Raw genomic sequence first — 25207 nt, 5'->3', positions numbered from 1 at the left:
GTACACTATCCTCTCAAGAGACTAGTTCTAAATCTCAGCATCACTCTTTATTATTGAATGAATTCATTCAAAAAAAAGGCAAATTAATTGGATACAGTGATGTTTTTAACAAACTTTGTAAAAGTGTTGAGCTGGCACAATGCTGAGGCCTTCTGCTCTGCACCACAACTGGCTGCTCGCAGACGAGCATTCGCTGGATTTAAAATCGGACTTAGCGACCGCAAAAGTGGTCTTTGTCTGTTTTCAAGGTCTGACCACAGGTCCAGCAGGTGATTTTCAACTGTTGGCAACTGTGTGCACAGATCCTCCATCAATTTGTTCTTGCTGTCAGTGAGAGGCTGCACACTGTGCCCTGACAAGACAGAGAACATTCATAAAGTCCCTAAAACGTCTCAGCAACCTTGACAGAACGCTGTGTGCATGTCCCCACCCCTTCCTCCAACACAAAAACCACCCCAAAAAACAAAAACCACCCAACTCATCTGCAGAGGCACGAATCCAAGGGAGCGCCGCTGCTCACAAGTAGCCGAAGAGCACCTGCCACATTCTCTGCGCAAAGACGTCAATAAATCTGGCCACTAATGTACCGCAAAATCTTTTTTCTCTGACTCCCCCGCTTCCTCTGCCTCCAATATTAATGAAAGCCAGCTGAATGCCGCCACGGGCAAAGACAGAAACACGTTCTTTCCACTAAGCTAACACGAAAAAAGGTGATAGCTTCTTCCTTAGCTCCATGAGTGGAACTGGAAGCCAGCTCACTTGGCCGGCGAGGCTTTGCTGCAGAGCCACGGGTTCGCATTAGCCGAGCGATAGGCAGGAATTGATGACTTTGAGAAAGGATATTGAAAGCCGCACAAATGAACCTCCCGGCAGCAGGAAAATAATTCTCAAGCTAAGTGATTAAAAGTTGCAAAAAAGAAAAATCATCCAATACCGCGAGTGAATAATAATGTGCGGAACCAGTATGGTAAATGTACTTTTCCATCACCACCACTTCCAACCAGAAAAATAGGATAGAAAGGGTAGGTGGTGGTAGCGGTGATGGTGGTGGTGGGTGGGTTGCGGCACGTGATGAAACCTTGGGGCTATTTTTAGAGAGCGCCTTTGCCTGCAACTCAGCAGTTGTAGCAATGAAAGAAACTCTCTATTCTGTATTCTTCTCCTAAAAGAAATTGTGATAATGAGGCTTCACCAGAGACCGTGTGTGCATTAATATTTGATCAATCTGAACACACTCGCATCACACGCCGGGTCTCACAATACTGTACACAACATATGCAATCAAGGAAAATATCAAAATGTGAGACGCTGTTGAATATTTCTGTGTGTGTGTGTGAGAGAGAGTGTGTGCTGAACTCCCAGCCCACCATCTCTTCGAGAACTAACATCAAATCATCAGGGTGTCTGTGTGGATCTGTGTGTGTCTTGATATACTTGGCCTATATCCTCTTGTGATAGTCACATGGCTTCTCTCAGACAGCAGCCATTTGTTACTGTCCTTTTAATCATGCTAATGCAACCCCGCTCTCCATCAGAGAAGCCGACCAAACTCTGGCACACATAAATTTGTGAGAACACACACTCGCATGCGTGCAGACATTAAAGGCGAAAAGAGAGAGACAGAGAATGGAGTGCCCAGAGTCCCCAAAGGCGTATGAATATCTTAAGTGGAGAGTTCTATAACTCCGTATCTCCACGTGCCCGTGGGCACACTTTTTCCACGCGCCCGTACACGGTATTCGCGCAAATCGTCGCGCACATCGGCGCGCGTAAACATAAGAAGAATACAAATCCGAGATGCTACAGTATTGAATCAAATTAAGTGGTAATTTCGTAGCACCGGAATGCTGCCGCTGTCTTTTCCCCGCTCCTTTTTCTCAAGTGCTCCACTTTATTAGTATTCTGCTGAGAAGCTACTCCGCTTTCTTCTCCGGCTCTCCTCCTCTCCCTCGCTCTCCTCCTGGGAGTTGAGCCCAGTGCATGTTAAGTGATATGGCTTCAGAGCCTCACCGGCGGGGTTTGTGGGTGCCACATAACTCGTGTGTATCCAGGAATCCAGGAAGTGGGGAGAAGAGGGTGGGTGAGGATTGGCGGGGAGAGGGGTTCCCTTTTAGTAAAGCCACCACCCGTGGAAAAATGATCAATCTCATGAATTTGCCAATTGGGAGTCGTTGGCCGATGAGCGGAGACAGAGGCAGATAATGAGAGAAATGAGGGTTGGGTGTGGGGGCGGGGGCGGGAGTGACTACAGGGACGACGACAAGGGAATATTGAAAGTTATTGAAGGGAAGAGGGGGAAAAAAGGAGGGGAAATTGAGCAAGTGTGAGAGAACGGATTAGGGAAGACAAAAGAGCAGGTGAGCCTTGATAGACAGAGTTGCTTTAAAAAAAATGGGAACATCAACGTCTGCTCAGTTGTGCAGAGGGAGGGAAGGTGGAAGGGGGGGGAAAGAAGAGAGAAATGGGGCATGTTTTTTCTCCCCTTTCACGCTTTGCGTCCCCCTGTCTGAAAGCCAGCAGGCCGTTTTGGCGGCAGTGGAGCAAGGTACATGTTTGGGGTTCTTCTTGTCAAGCGTGAGCAGGTCCCAGTGAGGTAGTGACAAGAGAGCGGATGGGGCTACGGGGTGGTGGTGGTGGTCGGTAAGGCAACTGCAAAAAAAAAAAGGGAAAAAGAAGTGCCTGTCCTAAATTTAAGGCCTGGTATAGCCTTAGGGTGATTCCTACACTACTAGACAGTGTGGTATGTAAATGTCACAGGAATCAACAGAGCGAGAGGCTGTCTTTCTCTGTTCGTTTGACAGGACATGACAGGTCATGGAAGGGGTGGGGGTACATTTCTCAGCTGTGCTGGTGTCAACATGAACAGTCTGAGTTTGACATACCTGAGTAGGGTCGCACCTAAAATGCGACTCAAGGAAAGTCTGTGAAAGTCACACCGAGCAGAAATTCTGAAATACTCAATGAAACCACTCAGTTCGGCGCTTATTTGCCTGTAAACATACGATGGACTTCCAGCATGAAATACCACTTAAGGTCAGGATGATGTCGCTCTTCCTGGTCAGTGTGCTTTGGATCCTTTTCAGAATAAGGCCATTATTTAGTGAAATGCCATTTAGCCCATAAGCTAATGAGTGCGATCATGGTGGTTGTATCCGCTTCTTTTGTTCAGTCTACGACTGTAGGAGACCCACGCTGTAATGTCAAAGGTTTGTGGACACTTTTCACATACTGAGTTACTCAGACGAAAAAAACATCTCTTCCCTCTTCTGTTCTAAGCCCCTCCCTCCATATTATAAATCATGGATGTCATACCGTTTTTTAACATCAAGATGAGAGTTCCCGCCATCGCGATATTGGATGCAAAAATAACGGCTATGACGAGAAGGGGTGTGCCTGTGAAACCGTAAAGTCACTGGCTAACAACTTGTGATTGAATTGTTAGCCAGAGACTATGCAGATAATCAGTTTTCAAACATTGCATGACCAAAATAGACTTGATGTTTTTATGCATTATCACCCAAACGAACGAGTGAGCCTGAGCAGGAGCAGTGTTTACTGAGGTGAAGACAGAGATGTTTTCTTCTGTTGGGCTATTGCCACAGCTATCGCCATCTGATGGCCTTCAAATAGATTGCAGGTTTAAGGCACATTAGCATTAGCATCATTTTTTCCCCCTGGAAGTTTTGTTTGTTTTTTAAAATACTTTCTGTGGTCAGAATGGTCAAACATTCAGGTAGAATTTCTGACTGCAGAATGGCTGTGGTCATTTTTGGCATAAACTGTCAGTGAAGGAAATTAACAGTGAATAAATTATCAGCATTAGTCCAAATGAATGTTGCACTGGTATTCATTTAATCGTGTTTTTGAAAAATATCTTTTGTGATCAACAGAATGACCCACCATTAGTGGTTTTTTAAGAAACAAAAAAAGAGCGTTGCTAAACAAAACAAAAACAGAGCTTAACAATTAAAATTACACCTCAGAGTTTTCCTCTGTATTACACAGAAAGGTTCGAAACACGGATGGGGCGGGTTGGGTCTCTCTTGCATCCACCGCTCAAGTCCACTAACAGTGAACAAAGCTGACTATATTCAGCTGGAGTCAGAATAAGTGTGCAGCATGTGTGACCTTAAAGAAGGGAAGTTTGGAGAATCGCAGCGTAAGGAGTAGAGAGTGAATAATTCTTTAAAGTGTAGCCTGGGGCGCATTAGCATACTGCGCTAGCTGTTGCGGCGACACGTGGCAGTTTTTTTTTTCTTTCGTTCTTTCTTTTTTTTTTTCCACGGCGCTTTTAGCACACCCCGTTTGTCAGAGGGAGGCATCATCCTTTATCGGCACATTTCATGTTTCCCAGAGGACTCTGTGAAGCGGGTGATATTATTGAGGAGCGCTGAGCCTTATTAAATTCCCAAGCATATTACCAGTCTCTCTCTCTCGCTCTGTCTGTGTGTCTCTCACTCTCTCATACACACTTGCATCTCTCACTCTTTCCCTACCACTCTCTTAATTTGGCTGCACACTCCACTGTAACTCAACAGCCGCCCTCCTATTCCATTCTCAAGAGGAAACAAAGGAAGTAAATACATATTATTACTTGTTTTTTTCCTCACTCATCAGGTATTAACACAGCATGCCCTTTCGTGGCTCCAGAACCTCACATGACTCACTTGCTTCCTCATTGTATATGCTATAGTGCAGCCTCATCTGCTCTGTCCTAGTCTTAGTGAATTCTTTTCATCGCAGGACAAAGGCAATGCTAATCTTTCATCCAGTGAACTGGATAGAAAGCGAATTCTCTGTCAGCTTTGCGAGAATTAAGTTAGGAGTCATCAAAAGGTTTTTTCTCTTCTTTTTCTGATCTAGCTGTGTGCATTGAAAGTGATAATTCCAGAGTACTATGAGTTTAATATCGCGGTACAACCAGTGCAACTGTAACTTCTTTCTCTTCTGCGTTCTCCATGATAACGCTTTTAATAGAGCCCAAATCGTATCTGGTCTCAACACATGACAGGAGAACATGTGAGCGCGATCTGTTGGGGTTATAATGGGGATGAAGCGAACATACTTCTCCATAGCCAGTGCACAGAGCCGAAACTTCCAGAGCTCTCTATTTCCTCATATATTATTTGCTTAGGCCAAGGGAATGCGTGTGACTGTGCGCCAGGCATATTTATCAAACAAGGCTTTTGCCATTTTTTATGACGCTGACACAGATGGTGATGCCTCTGTCTACCTTGCTGCAAGCGAAGCCTATTTACATATGACCTTGCGTTCAGCAATTGGTGAAACGGGGATTCGCAGAGTTTTATTTTGCTGAAATGATGTGCTTTTACCTCGGATGTGACAGCAGAATATGAATATGAAAATACGAAAGGAGCGGTTGAGTCAGCACGGGTCGTGATATTCATGAGGATTAGACATAATGTGTTTACTAGCTTGGCTGCTGATGGTACTGTATATTATGTCATTGGACTGTACGGCATGTGTGGGCTTAAGACTGTTTACATTTACATATATGTGGCTCATTTCACATGTAGCACACATATTGTTCCCTACATATGAATTAGAAGCTGTCACTTAATACTATTACAGGTTCGACAAATGATGTGAAAATAGTAATTTAACCTCACCGGGGAAGAGTGTGTGTACTATCGCTATGTGCAAAAGTCTTGAGCAACCTCATCTCATTTCTCTGTTTGGTTTCCAAGGAGCCAGACTTTCCTACAATTGTTGCTTGTAGTAGTCTTGTAGCCCCAAGCGATAGTTTTTTGGTCTTTTAAAGTTTCTCTTTAGACATTAGCTGCTTTTTCACTCAATTTAAGTCTTGTGTACGTGACCATTTTCAGAAAATGCCTGTTCAACTACTTCAGACTAACCAATGAATAAATCAAGCTTTAAAAAGGCACCTAACTCAAGGGATGAAGCAGTGTTGTGTCTACATATGACTCCAGACAACTGACTGGCTTAAATTGTATCTTTTAAATTGTGTATTTAGGCACCTTATTACTAACATCCCATTTCTTTAGTTGAATCTGTGAAGAAATCAAAGAATAATACAGTTTGACAGACATGAAGTGGTACTTTTTGTACCAACAAAGGGGTGCCCAAAGAGATATTAGCTGAAAACCTGGCATATTTTGGCATGGTGTGCAGTCTGTCCTTAAGAAATGTGAGACAACTGGACAAGTGCATGGCAGACCTAAAAAACTACCTAAAGTAGGTGAACATATCTGAAATTTGTGTCCTTAAGAAACAGGAAAGACCAGACTCAGGAGCTTAGAGATGCATCTGGCTCTTACATTAATCCATCTAATATTCACTAAAGCTTCCTCAGAAATGGTCTCAGTGACACGTGGCTCACGTGGCTGTCAAAGAAGCTGTGCTGGAATTATGAACATAGATACAATCAGATTTTGGTGCACCACATAACCATGTGGTTATGAACAGATGAAGCATTTGATTGGCAAAAACCATGGCATCATTTTCAGCACTGATCCCAAACACACTGCTAAAGCAGCAAAAGCATACCTGGATAGAAAAACACAAAACTACTATCAGTCATGCATTGGCCTCCCCAGAACCAAGACCTCAGCATTATTGATCACACAGGGATCATCACAGTCATCATCACTTTGGATGTTGTTTAAGAAGCCTGGAGAACTACTCCTGAACACTACTTAAAGAAATGACATGAAGAATGGCATGTGTTGAAGAATAAAGATGGTGGAAAAAATATTGACTTTTAAGCTGGTTAGAATAGCACAGACTCTGTTTTTACCTCTTTCCATTTACGTGTATTTTTTTTCAATAAATCACTCTTTTCTCCAATTTTACTAGCAAAAGACAAGGAAATGAAGGGCAGCTCAAGACATTTGCAAAGTTTTTTTTTATGTGCACATGCAAGAGAGACGATAAACACCAACATAAAGCATGGCTGAAGAAAAGGTAAGAATAAGAATACACGGCATACGGTCGATGAACCGTGAAACAATACTTGGTCTGTGTCCCTTAAAGAAAATCAAGAGTGGGAGGGAGAGAGTCACACGCTTTAAGAATTTCATCATTTTGGGAGAGTGTGCGTGTGTGAGACAGGGCTGTCGAGACTGCTTGATGGTATGAAAATTTGATGCCGAAAATATCCTGTTGGCGCTGCATTTTTAATGGAGACCACGCAGATGCAGGAATTATCTTCAGAATGCTCCCTCTGGCCCCCAGTACCACCTCATGCATAGCACCCAAACAATTCTGCATCTTCAGGACAGACTTGTATGGATTTGCTTCGGGTATTTCAATCATTCTTAGAGAAGTTCTATTTGTCTCTTAAAACATTGTCTCTGACGAGTGACAGCTCACAGGAATCATCGCAGAATCCACAAACACTCCATCACTCGTCAGACGGCTGGTGTTTTGGTGTATATTTTTCTGTCCTCCATTCAGTTGTTGGAAAATGAGTCTGGCCTCTGGGGCTTTATTGCCCTAATCTGCAGTCCAGCCTGCACTTCTCCCACTGGTGATTGATATTTGGAGACATCGGTGGGACAAAAACAGTTTGAGTTCTGACGCTCATGAAAGACCCATCAGCTCTGTCGTCGATCAATGTGAATAAATATTTCCCACAACCCAGAAGCATTAGAATCAAGGACGGGAAAAAAAGACAGACAGAGGAAAGAGGAAAAATCAATTGGTCGAGAGCTTTGCTAAAAAGGGGGTGGGGAGGCATGGTGGTTGGGGAAAAGGGGGTTGGAGGAAAAAAAAAAAAAAGAAGAGGCCTGTCAGGCTGGGTGAATAATGAAGCATGTTTTCAGTGCTTCAAAGGCAGAGGAGAAAAGGCATAGTGAAGTCATGTTATGGACTCTGTGTCATTTAATGTCACTTTATTTTTGGCTCATATGATACTCTATTAAAGTACAGAATGCTGAGGTGAACACGAGGCTTTTGAACTCTCTGGCATTAATTTGCGGTTCTCAAGTGTCTCTTTAAGGTTCAATCAGTAATATTTGCACAAAGTATCAACAGGAGTTCTCAATAATTGCATATCAGTGTCAAGTTAGTACTCTGCTCCTGCTTTTTTGGGGGGCTTTCAAATCATGTGAGCGTTAACTGGCTCTGTGTAGTCACTGAAGTGCTCCCCACCTTTGTCCGTGACCAAATGCCCACTGAACTAGCCACTTATCATTGCAACATTTAAAAGAGACGCTTTAGACTGTTAGTCGGACACCTGTTAAGTAAAAGCCCTTTAAAAGGCTGGTTTAAGCAACATGAGCTATGCTATCAATAGTAGCTAAAAGCCTGTTTTTCCATGTCCTCAACTAAATGTCAGCTTACAGTTGCATCACATTTACATTTAAACACTTACAACTGTTTCCTAATAAAAATGGCAGAATTCAAACTTCAAAGTTTTCTGTAGTTACCTGAGCTTATGCTAGAGTTGCATTATATTAGAATGTATTTTTAAGATATTGCTAAGCTATTAGTGTAGCGTGTTAGCATGGTGGTTAGCGCTAATGCTACACATCAAGAAGACCTTTCTGTGTTCTCCCCGTATCTGTCTGAGTACTCCGGCTTCTTCCCACAGTCCAAAGTACCTGGAGTTAGGTTGACTGGTGATTCTAAATCTAAATTGCACACAGTGTGAATGTGAGTACCTCACGATCCTTGACTGGATAAGAGCCTTGGATTGGATAGTTTGGAGTGCAGGTCAACATCAGCACCTTTGTTGTGTTCTTGGTATTTGTGTGTCACGTTGTCCTAGAGAGGTTGTGCTTGGTCTTCAACATGCTGGGTGGTATGTAAATCCCAAGGCTTTCTGCCAGTTAAAATGTAATTATTTACATTAGTGGTATTAACGTCAGTGTATGCAATGTGGCTTTCCACAGAAAGAGCTGAGAGGCTAAACTGTTTCTATCATGCAATATATGTGACCATTTACTCAGTTCAGCTGAAAAAACTGCCTTCGTCCTTCTGTAATGATAGCGTTTCTATCCCACATCCAACAGCTGTAGATGTTCACTAGTGGCTGCCCACCTGTCTGTACTTCATCTGCCTGCAAAATGATTGTCTTTCTTGCTATCTTTCTATCTCACGCACTCTCTTTATTTTGATAGGGGATCCATTTGGTTTAAATTGACTCATTTTGTCAGTGGGAATCGGAGCAGAGAATCTGAAGAGGGAGAAACAGCCAAGGCTGCTTTGATCCCTCTGACAGGCAGCGTGAAAAGTGCATTTCATAAAGGATGTTCGCCTGTGATGAGCCCGCCAGAGTGACAAATTGGGCCCCTGGTGCTTTAAATAATACACTATGTATGGCTCCAGCTGTGGCACTGCGTTTCTATATTGCTAAACTGGCCAGTTAAAAAAGGGGTGTGCATTGTGAGTTGAAGGCAGGGCATGGGTAGTAACTTAAATCCAGAGCACGCTTCACTTCCGGTCTGAGCCTTTTCTTGTTCACCAGTGTGAAGCGTGCAAATGTTAACGTGTCACATGCATTCACGTCTAGATTTGGAGATGCAGGGACGGAAAGCAACTTTTGAGCGATGACTAAGAAGAACCTTGTTGTCTCCCTGTGGCACTTATTGCTGAAAAGACATGTGGTGATGAAAGTTTAAAATGTGGTGTGCCACTGTTACTGACACTCCCCTCAGCTGGCGACGCAAAAGCACCGGATAGAAATGCCTGGATTGACGCTTTGCTTCTTCCTCCTGAATAATTTGCTCCAACATGCAAAACCTCTAGGGAGAAGACACGGGTACTGCACACGCTGCTTTCAAGCTGTGCGTTGCAGTAATATATGTTACATTTCAAATGAGAAAGAAAGTCACAAAGAAAAATATCACACAGGCATATGCTGTGCTGACGACAGGTGTCACTGTGCCTCATTCATCTTAACCAGTCATGTCAAACTCATTTTACATCGTGGGCCACATACAGCCCACTTTGATCTAAAGTGGGCCAGAAACTCCCCATATCTGTCAGTCTAAAGAAGTCTAATTACACATGTAATCCTTGAGATATCTTAATATAAGAAAAAGCAGTGCAGCTTCAGTGTTTTCTACAAGTTATAGAAATGCTGCTGTACTTAATGAAAGAAATCTGTCAGCTCGACTCCTAAATTGTAAGAAAAAAACAGGTAAAATTACAAAAAAGTGCATCCATGTGTGCAATGGATAGTGTGCCACTAGCTTTCCATCACCTAATTACTTTGGTGTAGCATGAATGGGCAAGTGGGAGGTCTTTATCAGTAATGATAAGGTGTTAAAAATTTTAAGAATACAGTTAAAAGTCCAAAATTTCCAATAATGCTCTCCAGTGGCTCCCGATTGGTGTCTTTATTGGACTGATTGTGGCCCCCGGGCCTTATTTTTGGCATCTCTGATCGAAACTCTTTGTTCGTCTCTTGTATCATACAGATATTCACATGCAACAGATACAGACTGTCAACCAGACCCACCATCTCTCCTCTTCTCTGGATGCACTCCATAATGGAGGAATCATCAGTGAAAATCTGGAGGTGGTGTGACCCACAGTTGAGTCTCAAGTCAAAAGATAGATTGCGAATAAGGCAGGTGACAGCACGGTGCCTCACTGCAGAAGCAAATCCAATATATTGCTCCAGAAGGGAACAAACTGTGGCCTATCTGCGAGATAGTCTATAATCCAGGACACCTTGGCGTTATCAGGCTGTATCGCTGTGAGCTTCAGCCTGAGCAAGAGTAGCTGGAGAGTGTTTAAGGCACTCAAGAAATCAAAGCTCTCCATTCCCACTGAGCTCTTCTGTTGAAATAAGTGACTTTTTGTCAGTGCACGGTACATCTGGATATGTTTTGTACATATAAGCAGTATGCAGAAGTGGCTTATTAAGACCTTTTCACTAGATGTCTGCCATAGTCTAGGATGAGGCCTTAATGCTGTCACTGAAGCTTTCGCTTTCATTCTTGAACACTCAAACACCGCGGGAGGTTTTGCACAGCAGAGGCACCCTGGTCAGACTCAAGGATACATTAAAGAGGTGCTGGAGAACCTATTTGCTGACTGGCACATCCTTTTAGCACTTTCATCAGGGGCTGCACTCTGCACAGCCATTTGTTGCAGTTTGTTTTTTAACCTTCCCAGTAGGTGTTCTGCCTGTTCTGCTGGGGAAATTCTCCAAAATCTGTCTGAGCGGTTGTTTGGTTTTCCAGGTCATTAAAGTGTAAGACTATGTCTTGTAGCATTACTACATATTCACATATCTTTAAAAAAAAGTCAAACTAGAGGGAAAGGATAAGTAGCCAAAACGACATACAACGAGATCCCATGGGACACAGCAACAGGTGTCCCAACCAATCACATCATTATCACATCATTTTCTAACCTTTATTTTAAAGTAGATATTGAATCTGCTATTAGTTTAACATGCACCGTATTCACCGCCCGCTCAAACTTGCACTTGCTAATAGGCTCGGCTTTCCAAAAAAAGAAAGAAAACCAACTTTTATTCCTCCTTAAATCAGCAGAACCTGGTCAGCTCTGTTTCCCCTCAGAGTTTTTTAGGTAGAACACAAAAGTCCATCATGCTTTCAGGACCTGCTGAAACACGGAAAACAAATCCCTCTGGGAAACACAGGCCCCAGATAATTTGCCTTTCCTGCCCCGGAGTGGAGCTCACTTTGCCTGTTTATGAGCCTACATGGTGAAAAACTGAAAGCCTGTCCCTTTAGGTCAGCATAATTACCCCCTCCACATTTCCACCACTAGCTTTCCATTAAGGTGGTGACTCACCATGCCCGGCTCACTCTGGCCTAGAATGTGCTAGCAGCTGAGAGCTAATTACCACACACAGGATGACAAGAATGGTAGATAGTAGGTGTTATTTGGCTGACTCACAAGCTAACTAGCTCGCCTGCTGCTGCTAACTACTTATTACAAGTGGAGCCTTTGTTTTAGACGTTTCGTGCGGAGATTACTTATGTGGGCTTTTTTTTTTCTTTTGGTCTTTTGTTATTTCAAATAGGGTCGTTTATTTTTTTAAATAAAGATGACGCAATGCATGAACATAATCTGAGATATGTGGGTCACGACGAATCTTTCCAGCAAACGGGATGAATAATTCTGATGCAGATTTGCTGCTGACGTGCACGCGTCCTCGCCACGTGGTAAGATATTGTACTTTCTCTTAAAGAGCGTGCGCTGAACATGAAATGTGTTCTTTTTAAACCGTATCAGATAACTTTTTTTTTTTTTTCTCAAATGTGCCCATCTTCTGAGCAGCAGCCTGCTTATAGTTTGTAGCTCTTTCTCCATGTGGACCTACAGTACGTCCATGAAATCCTATGACTTAGATGTTTTCTTTTAATAGTACAGTCACTAAAAAAAAGCACAAATCACAGAGTTTTCTTTTTTCTTCTCTTTTTTTTATTTTAGGGAGGATTTAATTGAAATTGTATTTTGACAAATAACCATTTAATGGTGTAAAACAGGCTATTGTGTGAGTGTGTCTGGGAGTGTGCGATAAGAGTAACAGTGGAGGGGAAGCAATGACACTTCTTTTTCTAAAGACTGGAGAGAGAGAGAGAGAGAGAAGGGGCGGCTGGGATGGAGTGTGTGTGTGTGTGTTAGTGAGAGAGAGAGGGGATAATTTATAGGAATAGTAAACAATAAAAAAAAACAGAAGGAAAACACACATTTTTAACTGATTGAAACCCTCGCTAACGCTCTCGCAGCTGCCTAGCGGGCCCTTGCCATTTTGTACACCGATGTGCGTTCTTGTGTCCGCCCCGTCAGGTGACGTAGCGCGCTCGTCTTCTCATTTTAGGCATAACCCATAATGCTTCTGTGAAGTTTGCTACGGCGGGAAAGAAATCGCCAGCGCCTGTGCGAGCGCGGCGCCGTGTTGTTGTTTTATCGGTTGCTAGCATGTGCTGCATGTGTTCACCATAGCAGAGCGGCTAATTCTAATCCTCACACGGGGCTTCCAGAGTGTTCTGTGTGAGCTCAGAGTAGCATGCTGGGGAAAGTGGTGGTAATACTTTATTATATATTGTAATTGGGTGTTTTTCAAGCGGAAACAAACTGCGTATAAGAATGTGTTGAGTCGCTGCTCGTAAAGGTGATTATAACTGCTACAATGCTAATATGAAAGCCTGATGAGAAAATCGCCTTGTTGTAAGATTCTGGGTTTGTTGGGCGTAGCTTGGAAGCTTTTTTGAGTTGTTTCAGTAGACTTTAGTGTGTGTGTGTGTGTGTGTAAATGGCAGGAAGCCAGCCTCATCAGTCTTATTAGGAGCGTGGATGAGTCACTCGCCTCCTCTCCTCGCCACATCATCTTGCAGTCGCTCTCCTTATAGATAGTTGGGTCAGAAGTGCACAGATGACACAGTTTGTTGTGTCTACATTCAGGCTTTTACCTGAGAGAGAGAGAGCGAATATGCTCCCAGCCAAACATGACAACCACCTGCTGTACAAAGAGGCTTCGCCTGCGCTCGTATGTGCACTTGCACACAAGTCTGCGTGCTCGCAAGATGAGTGAGGGAGCGTGACAGGCTGGGACGCTTTATTTATGGGGGTCTTTGGCTTTGAGTGCTGAGTGTTCAAATGGGCCGAGAGAGGCAGAGACCCAGGGAGGGAGGACATGTGCAGAGGGTAGGGGGAGAGCGCGAGACTGCATTTGATAATTGGCTGAGAGATCGTCACCAGAATGAAATTATGCTAGTTAATCTCTCCTCAATTAATTACCTCAGGAGCAAGCCGCAGTACATTCATTATTGCGGAAAGAGTATTGACCCTGCTGAAAGAGAAAAGCAGTCCATATCATACCCATAATGCCCACTTGCAGCCTTATTGTAGTGCTTGTTAGCGTATAGGCTGCAGGCTGCAAACGTGAAATGGAAATGAAAGCGGTGATATCTTCTACCTGTCTATACGGTGACCTAGAAAAAGATCCTCCCATAAGTTCTCGATGGCTTTGTGTGTATATTTTTTCAAATGTTTACGACATTGTTCACCACAGAGGTTAGGTATCTAGGGAAATGAGGAAAAGGGAGGCCACAGCTCACTGCGAAACCTGATCAGAGCTTTATGCTCATGTTCCTCTCCCTCAGTCTCTCCTCTTACTGTCAGGTTTTCCTCCAGCTTGTCTTGCACCTCTCAAGGCAAGGTTTTGGTGGTGGTGAGGCGGGGGGCGATCCAGAATATTCCTTTAGTTGCCCTTCCCAGGGAGTAAATACTTCAAGAGGCTCAGGGAGGTGCAGAATACACCTGCTGCCACATTCAACAGCGTTCCTCCGACCGGCCTACGAGCAGCACAGCTAAGGCAGAAAGATGTCGGTTATGAAGAAAAAGGGCACATGTGGGTCAAGTAGGCTCAGGAAGAGAGCCTGATTTGCATAAAAGTACTAATAACACTACTAATAACACTAATAGTCATTTGTAGAACGGTAATTACAGGATGGGAAATTTGTTATTTTATGCTCTTTCGATCCAAGCGGCCTAGCACTTGCCAGATTTTAACTGCGGGGTTAGATGCCACTGAGAGGGGCGAGAAAAAAAAACAAAAAGAAGTATCCGCTGTTGATGTTAATGCCGCTCCCGCCGGCGGTGCACACCACGTCTCGGGTTCTCAAAGGTCATTACTCCCCAGGACTTCCCTTTTTGTTCTCGTTTTCCCCTGCGCCGCTGCTTATCTTCCATCCCTCCTTAATTGTCTGGCAAACATCTCAGCAAGAGAAAGACAAATATCGCTTTTTCCTGTGGATATTGTTCCGTCTGAACTCGCCGTCGCCGCGTTAATAATTTAGCACCTATTCCTTTTTCTCGCCGCTCCTCTCTCCCAGGAACATTTCCTCCCTCACCTTATTTTCTCCTTTTAGACCCTTCTCCCTCTTTCTTCTCTTTCTTTCTTTCCTTCTTTTTTTTTTTTGCTCTCCATTTCCTCCCTTTTACCCCCCAACCTCCTCCTCTAACCCACCTTTGGTTGGATCTGTGTGCATATCTGCTGCTAGGGCTGTCTACCCGTCTGTCTTTGATGCTGAGGACCTCTCAGCTTCAAGGCAGTGCCACAGGGGCCCTGCAAAAAAAAAAAAAAGTGAGACCGCCAAACACAGAGAGACTCGCTCTGTGCCATAATTAGTCGGCAAGTTTTCAGCTAATTAAACGGGACCCTATTAGAGGCGCGAACGAGTAGAAAGAGGGAAACAAGAAAGACGACTGCTGAGCAACTGTGGGGGGAACGCTAGCTCTCTTTGGTGTTGTTTCTTTTTTTTTTTGCTTGATCCCTAACTCGGGCTCATTTGTTCCACTTTTTTTTGTCTCCTCGTACCCCTTCACATTTGTCCCCCCCCTTTTTTTTTGCATTTTTCCTCACAGACACCAGAGCGTTTCCAAAAGCTGCTCCAACGACACCCGGCAACGTACGCCGTCACTGTGCGCAGTGATTGCAAAAATAGAAAAGTCGATATAGGGAGGGCCTTTCACCAGGGCTGCAGGGCAATCACATGTCCGTTTCTAGGCTAGACTCTGCTCTCACACACAGACACCTTCTTCAAGGCCCTGACATCTTTCTCTTATCTCTCGTCTTAATCGAGAAATTGAAATCATGCGGACGGGTGTAAATGGCATTTGGGAGGTCACAGCCTTCTTTTTTTTGCCTTCTTAATAAAGGAGAGTGAGACAGAAGCACATTAGATTGAGTTAGAAGAGAGGTGAGTGGCGCCTCGCATCTGGCTGCACACAGGACCTCATTGTTTAGAGGAATAATCTGAAGCTTGAAACGGGCTAAATTAAGGCTTTGGATTGATGAGTTAATGTGCGCTTGCTAGAGCACACATGGAGTGGCATACCGGGAACTATTTACACTACAGCACATATTCTGTTTTATTCTTCTGCCCTTTCTTTATCCTCCTGCGATCTCCCCCCTTTCCTGTCTTTGCTAATGTCCTCAATTCTTCCTCATCTCCCCCTTGTCTCCCCTACTCTCTTCTCCTCTGAACTGCTCTCTTTGGCAGTGTGTTTGGCCTGTGACGGCCCAGAGGCAGCCATGCTGTCTTCTCCAGTCAGTCTGCTGTTTTTCCTTCTCCCATGCCCCGACCCTGCTATACTCAGCACACACACACACACACGCTCTCTATCGCTCTCCTTTATTCTCTTTCTGCCTGTCCCTCGCTCTCTACATCATCCCTGTCTGCGTCTTCTCCCTCATGCCCTTCGCCTCCTTTTTCCGCTCCGACCCCTATCTGCTATCCAGCCAAGTACAATGTCTGTCAAAGACACAGAGTAGACACACATACAAAGAGAAAAGAAGAAAAAAATGCATGCAGGCGCATCATCTCTATTTTATTTCCTCTTTTTTTCCTCATTTTTCCTCCATCCCTTGCTTTGGCTTTTTGGGTTGAATCTGCTGGCCAGAAATGAGAAAGCCTCAAAAAGTGCTGCGAAAAAAAAAAAGTGACCATCACATGAACCCGCTGACACGCTGTAGTGAAAACGCGCGATACACTACTCTGACACAAACAAGACAGAACAAAGTTTAATCTGTAAAGTGTGTGCAAATGCCCAGAAGCGTTAACAGTCTGGCGCTGTTTTTTTTTCTCTTTTTTTCTTTTTTTTTACTACCACTGCAACATCTTAGCAAGCGCTAAAGACACCGCGTCAAATCGCTACTGTACCCAAGCAGCGGAGGCTCTTTGAAATACCCAAAGTGTAAGCTAGTCAGCTGATAGGGGTGGCTGACTAAAGCCCGCTAAGAAAAGCCGCGGCTCGACGATTGGTGCAGCCGCTGGCCCACTTTCAGCCTGCTTCTTTTTTTTTCTTGCACAGCTGAAGGAGGTCTTCTTTTTATACCCCTTAAAAATGTGCGCGCAGCATGGGACGCTGACATCTCAGAGCGTCGCCTGTACAGAGGCATCTCGGGACTTTTGTTCCTCTTCTGGCTCTTGTCAATCCCCGAGTCATTATCGGCACTCCTCCCTTCATCCTTCAGAAGCCTCCTTTTGAGCGAATGTAAAAGAGGCCTAATGGCTTACGTCGTGGGCCATTATTAGCAGACCAGCCTCCGCTCGGCTGAAAGTTCTTGTCTTCCAGCCATATAGAGAGTGGGCATCCACACTGTCCACTGTTTTCTAGTTCTGGATCCCCATATACAAAAAAAAAACAATAAAATAAAAGGTCTGAGCCCTGGGGATGTGACCCAGGATGGAGAGGCCTCCTTGTTTGGCTGTCAGTGTCGCAGTAGGCTTTTTTAACACGCCAGATCTGACCCACTTGCATTGTGTCGTATGGTGGTCAGCGAGCGTGGGTGTGCAGGATGTTTGCAAATATTGTAACAAAAAGTCAGCGACTCTGCTGTGTGGGCTCAAGGGCTTTTCCTTTGAAGATAGTCTATACGACCTCATTTCTGAATTGGCTCTTGAAAGGGCCCCGTGCGTGTGTATGGAAAGCAACACAGCGCGCCCTCTCCATTGAAACAAACGGGCAATAATTACACTATTTTATTTTTCAGCTTTCATTGTTCAGATTTACATCCTTAAGATTTCGAGTGAGCAGGAATCGAGCGGCCCAGCGTGGGTTCATAAGTGGGAAAAGGAAGGAATAAGGTTTTTTTCTCTTCTTGCTAAGATAAACAAACAACGTGATGCTAGATTTAATTTAGCACTGCCTCAGCCAGCAGGTGGAGGAACTACTCTGGGCTGAACCCGGCTCCGGCGCACTTATTTGTCCAAAGCTAAAGGACAGATGGATTTAAGTGGTTTCATATTGATGGTCCAACCTCGGGGGGAGGTCACGCTCGTGAAGGGAGAAAGAGAGAAGAAGAAGGGGAAAAAAAATGTATTTTTGCTTTGATATAGCAGCCCAATTCATTAGCTCAGTCGGAAAGGTCTTCATTTTTAGCAAGCCTGCAGAGTCAATGGACCGCGGCTAGAAAATCAGCCTCCTTTCTGCGTGCACAACACACTGAGTGCCGGCTAACTACCTCAGCATCTCACTGCGCGGGGCGGCAGAGACGGTGCTGCCGAAGGTTGACTGCTTACCCATGAGATCTGGAGGTAGCGCGTGGTCGTCCCTGCCCTGCTGTTTTTTGTTTTTTTTTGTGGAGTAGTTTGGTGAATGTGAGTGAGGTGAGAACCCAGTTGGATGAGCATTCAGGAGCAGGGCCACGAAACGGGCCCCGGGAGAGCTGCTGTGCATTGTGGGTAGCTTAATGGCTCAATCCTATGTGTAAATGAGCGAGACAATCAGTACTTGGTGTCCGCTTGTCTCCTTGATAGGTGCGAGGCAGGGAAAAGGAAGAAAGGAAGGAAGGAAGGAAGAAAACACGGTGCCGATCCGAAGCAAAGGTTATCATTTACATCGCACATCAGCCGCCATGTTAACTGTGATTGCGCTTTCGCATCTATTTCACTTTATTTTCCACGCCATTCTTCTAATTTCTTTAGCTGTTTACAAGTCATTAGGCGCAGATACTTGTATTGTGAGCCCTCAGACATGGGAAAAAAACAAAGATTTGTTTTATTTGGTTATTTGGGTTTCTTATTGCCGAGCGGCGCTTACGCCCCTGAGGCTTTGTCTATATATTGACTAGCATTACACAGTTGATGCCGACATGAAAACAGACCGCAAACAGATTTTTAACAGAGATAAGCTTCCGAGAGCGTAGGAATGGCACTCTTCAAGTCCTATCAGATGCTTTGCTGAGAGGCAAATTTCATAGTGGAACAAGTGATTTGTTTGATGAGCTGAAAACCAAATCAGCAGGACTTTAGAAGACCCTCATTTCTGTGTTATCTGTCTCCCCTTTCTTTGCTGTCCTTGTCTCGGCTGCATTCTGTCCTCAGTCATGTGTCTGCTCTGCATAAAACTTTTTTTGTGCCGCCGTCAGCGTGTCTTTTAGTTACAGTTTGAAGGCTGCTCAAGGTTTCTCATGCAGTACATATAATATATATATATATATATAAAATGCGTGACATAAAGGCATAAAGATTGATTTCAATTTTTTTTTGTCTTTTACAGGAGAAAAAGAGCATTAAAAGTAAGCCATGGTCCAAACTCTTTTATTTTTCATTTCTGTTGTTGTTTTTCTTAAAGGCAAAGGCATGCTTGGCTTGGTTTGCACTCACCTTCGCTTTTGCTTGATTTTTGGGTTTCCATACTTTCCATCAGGTCATGAATAAAAAGACATTAACACAGCATCTCTATAACACCGGCACTTGTGTTACCTTTGGCACTGTGTAGCGTCTAAGCATTCGGGATCCTCCTTTTCTTCCTTCCTTACGGTTTTGGTCTCATATTGAACCAATTCATTAGCTCTGTTTTGCATTTGGGTTAATATATTTCACAGAGTCTGACAGTAGCTATTGACAGAAGGGTTTCTGTCCAACCTGTTGTCCTGATTTAGCACTGTAAGCACATAATTTGCTTTCTACAATAATGCAGTAGACGTGGTTAATCTGAGGCCAGCGCCCTGCTAGGCAATTTGTTAAGACTCCTATTACGGAATTTAAGAGGATATCAGAGCGCTTGAGCCACGCAAAGCTATTAAGCTACTTAGATCAGAGCATGATTGCCGTCTGCCAATCACCAAAATAAGAAAACAGGCTCTTGTCGGTGCTCTCTTCTCCCAAAAATCCTCAGCCGCACGATTATTAGAGACACACACAAGCACACTCCCACACAGAGCAGGCTTGATTGTGTATCTTTAAACACACCAAAAGTGTAAACTGACCTCTTCTCTTCTATCTTCATCGCTGGTCCCCTCTCCTCCCTTCCCCTCTCAGCACAAGCGCGTTTTGAAGCATGACATTATTTCAACTCTGATTCACGCCACAGTTTTTTTTTTTTGTTTGGGGCTGTTGTCGTACCAGTGGAGTCTTCTCTGTTTTTTTGGTTTTACTTTTTTCTGTCATGTGGTATGGGTTCTGCATGAAAACGAGAACAACCTCTCTCCGTAAAAGCCTTATTGGACTCACTAGGGATGAAAAATTGGAACTCAGATTAGCTGTGGAAGTGGGTGCCTGGCAACCATCGTGACCAGTTTCTATTGTTTTCTACCTTCTTCATTAACATTGAGATGCGTTGATGACCTCATTAGGGAAAAGTTACAGATTCACGCATCGAATGAAGGAATTCGTGACAGCCAAATCATGTAACACATACCACAAACAAACACTTAGTGGTAGGAGAGTGTGTCATTACCATCGTTAGTTTTATCATTAAATAGCCCACTTTAGCAAAACAAGCAGCGTCACTTACTTTTGGCTTTCTCTTCTTCTTCTTCTAGACTCCCGGCCCTTGCCTGACGTAGCCATGACTGGCAAGTGCACCCGGGAATGTGACGAGTATGGCCACTCGGACTCCTGCTGGATGCCTGTGCGCACGTCGCCCGAGCGACGGCCATCCAAGTCAACCACCACCCCCCAACAACCAAAGCTTTCCACTTTCATGAGCGGCAACGGCAGCGGCAGCAGCAGCGCCGAGCAGCCCGGCAGCCAAGAGACCCTCGCCATGGCCGCCATGGCCAACGGAGACCCCACCGCTGCTCACATGATGGGTGACCGCAATCGCAACCTGCTCAACAAGAAGATGGCCTCCTCCTCCTCCTCCTATGAGGCCTTCGGATCGCCTCCCTATGGCTCGCCAGGAGCCGGGGAGGAGGTGCTGGGCCACCCCACCGAGGAGATCCCCCTTGCACCTACTGGGGAGTACAAGCCCACAACCTGTGGTACTCTGACGCGACGGGAGGTGTATCTGTGAGCTGGAAGAGCTCCTCATGTGTCACAACGTGTGGCATTCAAACACAACAATAAGCATAGCTGCTTACCCGCCACCATTACAGCTTTAGAAGCTTTTAGCCACCCTTGTTCTGTGCAAGGCAGGACTAAACTTTCTCCAAAGACTTTTTTGCGACAGCTTCTTAATGAAAAATCCCTGTGGATATATAAACATAGTCACCGTTTTTTTAAAGTGCTAATTCCGGCCATTACCTGGACGAAAGGAGGAGGAGGAAGAACTGCTGAGGGCACTGATTCAACTTTCTCTGAGGTTGTTCTACTGGCGAGTCGGGCTCTTAGGACACAGTCTGCTGCCTGACAGTCAGTCTGTACAGTAATCAGCTCATTTTACATATACAGTGCATGCATGCATTAACCCTTGTTCTCATTAAGGGCCCCATTCCCTGAAGTTGACGCTATACAAAAGAGACCACATCGGTTTTTTTCTGTTTGTGTTTTTTCTAGAAACAAAGCTGTACATGTAGACTATTTTGACTTTACAGTGTGTCTGGATATGCCCTTTTTTTAACATTTCAAAGAACAGTGTCTGGACTTGATGTTTTGTGGCTGAAGTAATATACTGGACAAATTCATGGTCTCATGGTGTAACACGGACCACGGATTCTGTCATTTTTACTGTTTGTGATAAACGTTGCAGACCAAAAGTCAACCGCTTTCGAATCTTATAAGGAGGGGAAAGACTAAGCTTTAAATACTCGTTCCTCTCCCGATGTGGGAATTCGTGGATGGAAATGGGAGCCAATGCAGTTTGCTGCAGTAACCCCCGTGGTTTGACAACAACCCTACTGATAGACTATGACAAACTTTCGATGACTGACTCTAACCTACCAGTGTGCACGCTCCTTACAGGAGTCACTCATTGTACATAAACATCAGCTCATAGCAACAGCGCTAACCGCTCTCATTCCCTTTTGTCTCGCTACCTTTCCTCAGTCTCTCGTTCTTTGTCTTTGATTGGCGAGATTGAGACCCGAACCTTCCTAATAAATGCAAGATCTTACAGCCATCGTCTACAACCGCATTGGCTAGAGCAGCATGTGTGTCCACAATTGTACATTTCGGATCACCTTAGTGGGATGCTAGTATTTATACCAAGTTGTGATACTTACCCTGTTTTTCTCAAACACACACATGCAGACACACACATACAGAAAAGGCAGATTCATTTAACTGAGGCCAGTGGCACTGCTATACTGACTCACTGAAAATCCTGGGTAAGCACAGTGTGTGGCATGAGATTAAAATTGTCAAGGTTCAATGGAAACTGTATGTGTGTACGAGCCAGATATGCAGTATATAGTGTGTTTGTATAGGCCACTGTAGATGTACACCAATAATAGGCTGGGGGGAGGGGGGGAAGCATACACATGGCCTAGTTGGTCCTAAAAACAGCTGCAAGTACAGCTTTTTCTAAAAACTGTTATTTTCTTTTTTGTTGTTGTTGTTGTTGTGTGATAGGACTGAGCAATAAATATCATAATGCACATGTGACCAACAAGCATCAGCTTCTCTTTCTCTTCTTCTCAAGCCTTCAAGGTGACATTAACCCACAAGTGGCTGTCTAAGAGCCGTTCTACCAGTAGTACATGCCGCTTCCCTTAGTACACGGCGAAGGCTCTTTGGGCATGAATGTAAGAATCAGCTCAATGGAGAACAATCAAAACGCAACTTCTGAATGAGCAGATTCCTGAAGGGTTTTGGAATACAGGCTGAAAAATTTGGTGTCACATTTAAAACCAAAAGCTTCGCAAGTAATACGAAGCATTCCCTTTTTTCTTTTTTTTATAACACGCAGACACAAAACGGAGAGAACTTTGCTGTAATACACGAAGAACTATTCTTTTTTTTAAAATGAAGGTTTGAGTTTGAATGATAAGAATGTGATGTCTCAACAAAACATCCATTACACCCACAGAGCTGATGCTTTATGACCAGTTAAACAGACACATAACAATGTTGAGATGTTGTGCCTCCCTGTCTCCAGTGACTTTTTTTTTTTCTTTGCAGCTACAGAGGTGCAAAATCTCATGACTGTAATAAAGCAAAAGATGCAATGGAACTTTTTGTATGTTAGCAAAACCCCTTTGGTTTGACCGGAGATGCTTTTTCTTGCATTTCCGGTAATCTATAGTCTGTAAGTACTACTCGTTGTTTGAAAGAAAGTGCTCCTATACTTATCAACTGTATACATAAATACTTACTTTTTACTGCACGTTTAATGGGAACTTACTTCACTTACTGAGAAGGAAGAAGAAAAAAAAACTGTAAAACAAAATGTACAAAAAAATGTTTTCCCTGTAAACACAGAAATTCATCGTTTTTGCTTTTGTTATACCTAAAAACAATTTGGACTATGCTGTTGATTTTTTTTACCCCCTCCATACATTTTTCATGCTTAATTTTCATTATTGTTTCATCTCGTGCTACAACAAAAACCCATATCTTTCATATGTTTTCTTTTTCATCAACTTTATACCTTAAGCTTTTGATTGCTTTTTTTTAAATACTCCTCTTTTACTTGATTTTTTTTTTAACTCACAGAATGATTTGTTTCACAATAAGAGTCAAAAACCGTGAAAATGATCATTACAGTATACTATGTGTTTTTTCTTTATCTGGTGCCACTTTGTATATTTAGAGTGCTTCTGAAAAAAAAGGGAAAAAAAGGAAAAAAAAGAAACATACAAAAAAAAAAACTAGAGTGAATGCAAATATGCAATTGTGCCTTTTTATACCAATCGGTATGATTAAATGTTGGTTTGGAATGGTGCATAAACAATTACGTTGACATGCTCACAAAAATAGATGGGGTGGCATTTAAGGACTGAAATACATTTGCATATCTTAGATGAAATCCCATGATGTCAAAGGCTTGTTGAAGGACGACCAGTCAAATGTCAGTGAGCCTGTAGGCCTAATAGTCAAATGGCTATTGCTCTTTGGGTTCAATTACCTAGTTGAAATATCCATTCCTAGCTTAGTGCATTACCGAATGAGTGCGGGTACATTCAAAAGTTGCTTGTTGGTAGAAATAATAACGATATAATGGATTTTTTTGTCGTGTTCCACTCATGTACGTGTGTGACATCCGAGGTCAAGTAACCTTCTTTGTGCATGAAACAAGCTCTAGGACTGATTTTAGAAGCTTAGCGGGATAGAGAGCAGGAAAAAGAAATTTAAAAAAAATGCTTGGAGACATTTGACTGCTCAGAGTTGAGGGAGCCTAGAGATAAAAATGCTAATGTGACGGTTTACTAGGAGTGGAAGTGTGGGGGGAAAAAGCTGCAAGGTAGAGTGGCTGACAGAACACACACCTCAGGATGTGCCATGCAACACAACACTCGTACAGACAGATTTACAGTGTATGCATATCAGCAGATGATGAAACCCTGTCCTACAAATAAGCACGGTACAGGGTTTGCTATGGTGTTGCAAGGTGATGCCTTGCATTTCGAGATCAGATAAAATGAAAACAAAGACTCTGTAGAGCAAGTGTCTGAAAAAGAAGCAGAAATGAAAGCAGAAGCGCGGTCAACACCATATAATCTTTGAGTGGTGATAGACTGTTTTTATTTGGGGGTAGCGGTACAAAAATCTGGACAATAGCAGGTGGGATTTATGTTGAAATTCTCTTTGTTGCTACCTGAGGTATGTGTTCGGTCTGTGCTCTGTTCTATACGTATAGCATTCACAATGTGTAATGAGATTTGTAATATTAACCATTACTATTTGTCCTGCGACTTGGATGTTGATATAGAAATCGAGGAACAAATTTATCATCGTTTAATATGAGTCACTATGCACGCAGCTTAGCTGAACATGGCAAAGTGTATTGAACGCAAGTCCACTTCTATTTATGAGATATTTTACATAATTTAATTTGCTTTTGTACAGGTTTGTGTAAATAAATTGCTTGTCATTTTTGTCTCTGCAGAAATTAAAATATAACATGGTAAAACAACCACTGTCTTTGAAGAGTTTTTAATTCCATTTTTTAAATGTGTATGTTTAAAAAAATTAAAAACTTTTGATCATTTAATTGCTCAAACTACTGTTAATTCTACAATTACTATTTTTTGTCCAATGCTAGATGAATTGTAACCTTGTAAAGGTAGCTATTGCTAATGTGTTAGCAGACTGTTGCATACATACATACGCAGTAACAGTAGCAGTGTCTAATAATCTGTCTATACTAAATATCTTACAGTTTTGTTTTGCTTTCCTAAACTTACATTTTTAGTTTTGACCATGAGGTAAACAAATTACTTATCAGAACCTATCTTTAAAAAAAATAAATGTTTATTTATTTATTTATTGTTATGACTAACTCCACAGAGCTCAAGTTTGTTGCAGAATAAGGTAATGATTTGTTAGTTATCTTTGTTAGTTTGACTCTGTTTGCAACACTTACATTACACATTTGATCCAGTTGTAACAAAATTCATGCAGCT

At 43.2% G+C, this 25207-nt stretch overlaps 1 protein-coding gene across 4 annotated transcripts in view; it reads left to right on the top strand.

The window, feature by feature from the left end:
- pcdh7b (protocadherin 7b) overlaps positions 1 to 24717 on the top strand; it is a 118379-nt gene extending 93662 nt beyond the window's left edge. For 3 of the 4 annotated variants that reach the window (XM_019354329.2, XM_005454404.4, XM_005454405.4), the window contains 2 exons: positions 18979 to 18997; positions 20246 to 24717. In XM_019354329.2, coding sequence (XP_019209874.1) covers positions 18979 to 18997; positions 20246 to 20718 — 492 coding nt within the window. In that variant the 3' untranslated portion in view covers positions 20719 to 24717. The remainder of the gene's footprint in view (positions 1 to 18978; positions 18998 to 20245) is intronic. The other variant, XM_005454406.4, reaches the window with a different exon arrangement.
- Positions 24718 to 25207: the final 490 nt, after the last annotated feature.

This window comes from Oreochromis niloticus, linkage group LG3, assembly GCF_001858045.2.
Source record: "Oreochromis niloticus isolate F11D_XX linkage group LG3, O_niloticus_UMD_NMBU, whole genome shotgun sequence".
In the NCBI taxonomy this organism is placed as follows: Eukaryota; Metazoa; Chordata; class Actinopteri; order Cichliformes; family Cichlidae; genus Oreochromis; species Oreochromis niloticus.
The sequence above is the reverse complement of the archived record's forward strand: the minus strand, read 5'-3'. Positions and strand labels throughout refer to the sequence as shown.